The sequence below is a fragment of the Emiliania huxleyi genome (assembly GCF_000372725.1).
Source record: "Emiliania huxleyi CCMP1516 unplaced genomic scaffold EMIHUscaffold_51, whole genome shotgun sequence".
NCBI lineage: Eukaryota > Haptophyta > Isochrysidales > Noelaerhabdaceae > Emiliania > Emiliania huxleyi.
In genome coordinates this window covers 564,158-565,412 of record NW_005198167.1, presented here as the reverse complement: position 1 = coordinate 565,412, position 1,255 = coordinate 564,158, and the positions used below count along the sequence as shown (strand labels likewise).

The window sequence follows — 1,255 nt, the reverse complement described above, 5'->3', positions numbered from 1 at the left end:
CCCGTCGCCGGCCTCGCCGCTCTTCGCCCTCGCCCCCGCCGCCGACGCCGCCGACGCCACCCTCGTCTCCGCCGCCTCCCGCCCTGCCATCCCCGCCAGCGTCCCCTCCTGCCCCACCGCGTAGCGTCCTGGCGAACACATGCGACGAGATGGAGTACATCGGCAGCGCGGAGGTGTAGCATAGCACGTGATTGCACTTGAGCACTTGAGCACTGGAGAGGGTCGATTCCGCATGGTACGGGACCCCGCGATCGTCTCGCCCTCCCTCACCGGTGTGTTCATTGGGGGGGGTCATAACAAACACGGCACAGGATCGTGATTGCACGAGATTGCACAAGATGTGGACCTCGGCTCTGCTCGCGACGACCGCGAGCCATCCACATGGCGCGGTCACTCATGAGTACCTATCGACGCCCAGGCGCTGCTCAGCTATTAATTATTAACCATTCACTATTCATTACCAATTCTTCATCAGGCGCTGCTCGACTTGGCTGCGAGTATCATGATCGGCCTCGCCGTCTTGTACTGGGTCGTCCTCTTTGCCGGCCTCCTCTCTCTCCGCCGTCGGCCCTCACCAGTCACACACACACACGAGTTCACGCCAGCCTCGAGGAGCACAGGCTTCCTCTCGGTCCTCTGGTCGATCCGCAAGACCGCCGCCGTCCGCAGATATGCCTAGACGCGCAAGAGCGGCCGCACACTGCTCGCTACCCCCCCTGCACATCTAAAGCCATCCCTGCTGCTACCGCTCGCGGCTGCCCCCGGCCCACACTCGTCTGAGCACCGCTGCTGCACACCGAACATGCTCATGCAGATGCTCGTGGACAATCCGCAGGAGGTGATCCAGCTGTTGCGCTCGGCCAAGGATGCGCTGACGTCGGCGCCGCAGCAGGTCGTCGTGACCACCGCGGTGCCGGTCGCTCCAATGGAGATGGGACGCGAGGACCCGACCGAGCAGCTGGCCAAGCTCAAGAAACTACTCGACTCGGGCGCGATCACCGAGGAGGAGTACGAGGAGAAGCGCAAGCCTTACGTCGACCTACTCTGACTGGCCAACTGAGTCGGCGAACCTGGGCTTCCTTGAGCGAGGTGGGCGAAGGGCATGCATGTGAGGCGTCGTCCGTTCGGCCATGTCGGCGTGGCGATCGCGCCCTCCGGTCGGCCCGCTTCTGCGGCGTCGCGCCCTTTGAGTGAGGGCGCGTGCCGCTGCTCTGTCTGGCGAGCGGTTGCATGCCGACCTCGCTGGGCCACCACA

The 1,255-nt window shown here is 64.5% G+C and overlaps 1 protein-coding gene across 1 annotated transcript in view; it reads left to right on the top strand.

Moving 5' to 3' along the window:
* The window catches only part of EMIHUDRAFT_212158 (hypothetical protein), a gene marked incomplete at both ends in the record, with an annotated part of 2,861 nt that extends 1,813 nt beyond the window's left edge, over positions 1-1,048 (top strand). The window contains 2 exons of the mRNA XM_005766506.1: positions 476-529; positions 836-1,048. Of these exons, the coding sequence (XP_005766563.1) occupies positions 476-529; positions 836-1,048 (267 nt within the window). The remainder of the gene's footprint in view (positions 1-475; positions 530-835) is intronic.
* Positions 1,049-1,255: the final 207 nt, after the last annotated feature.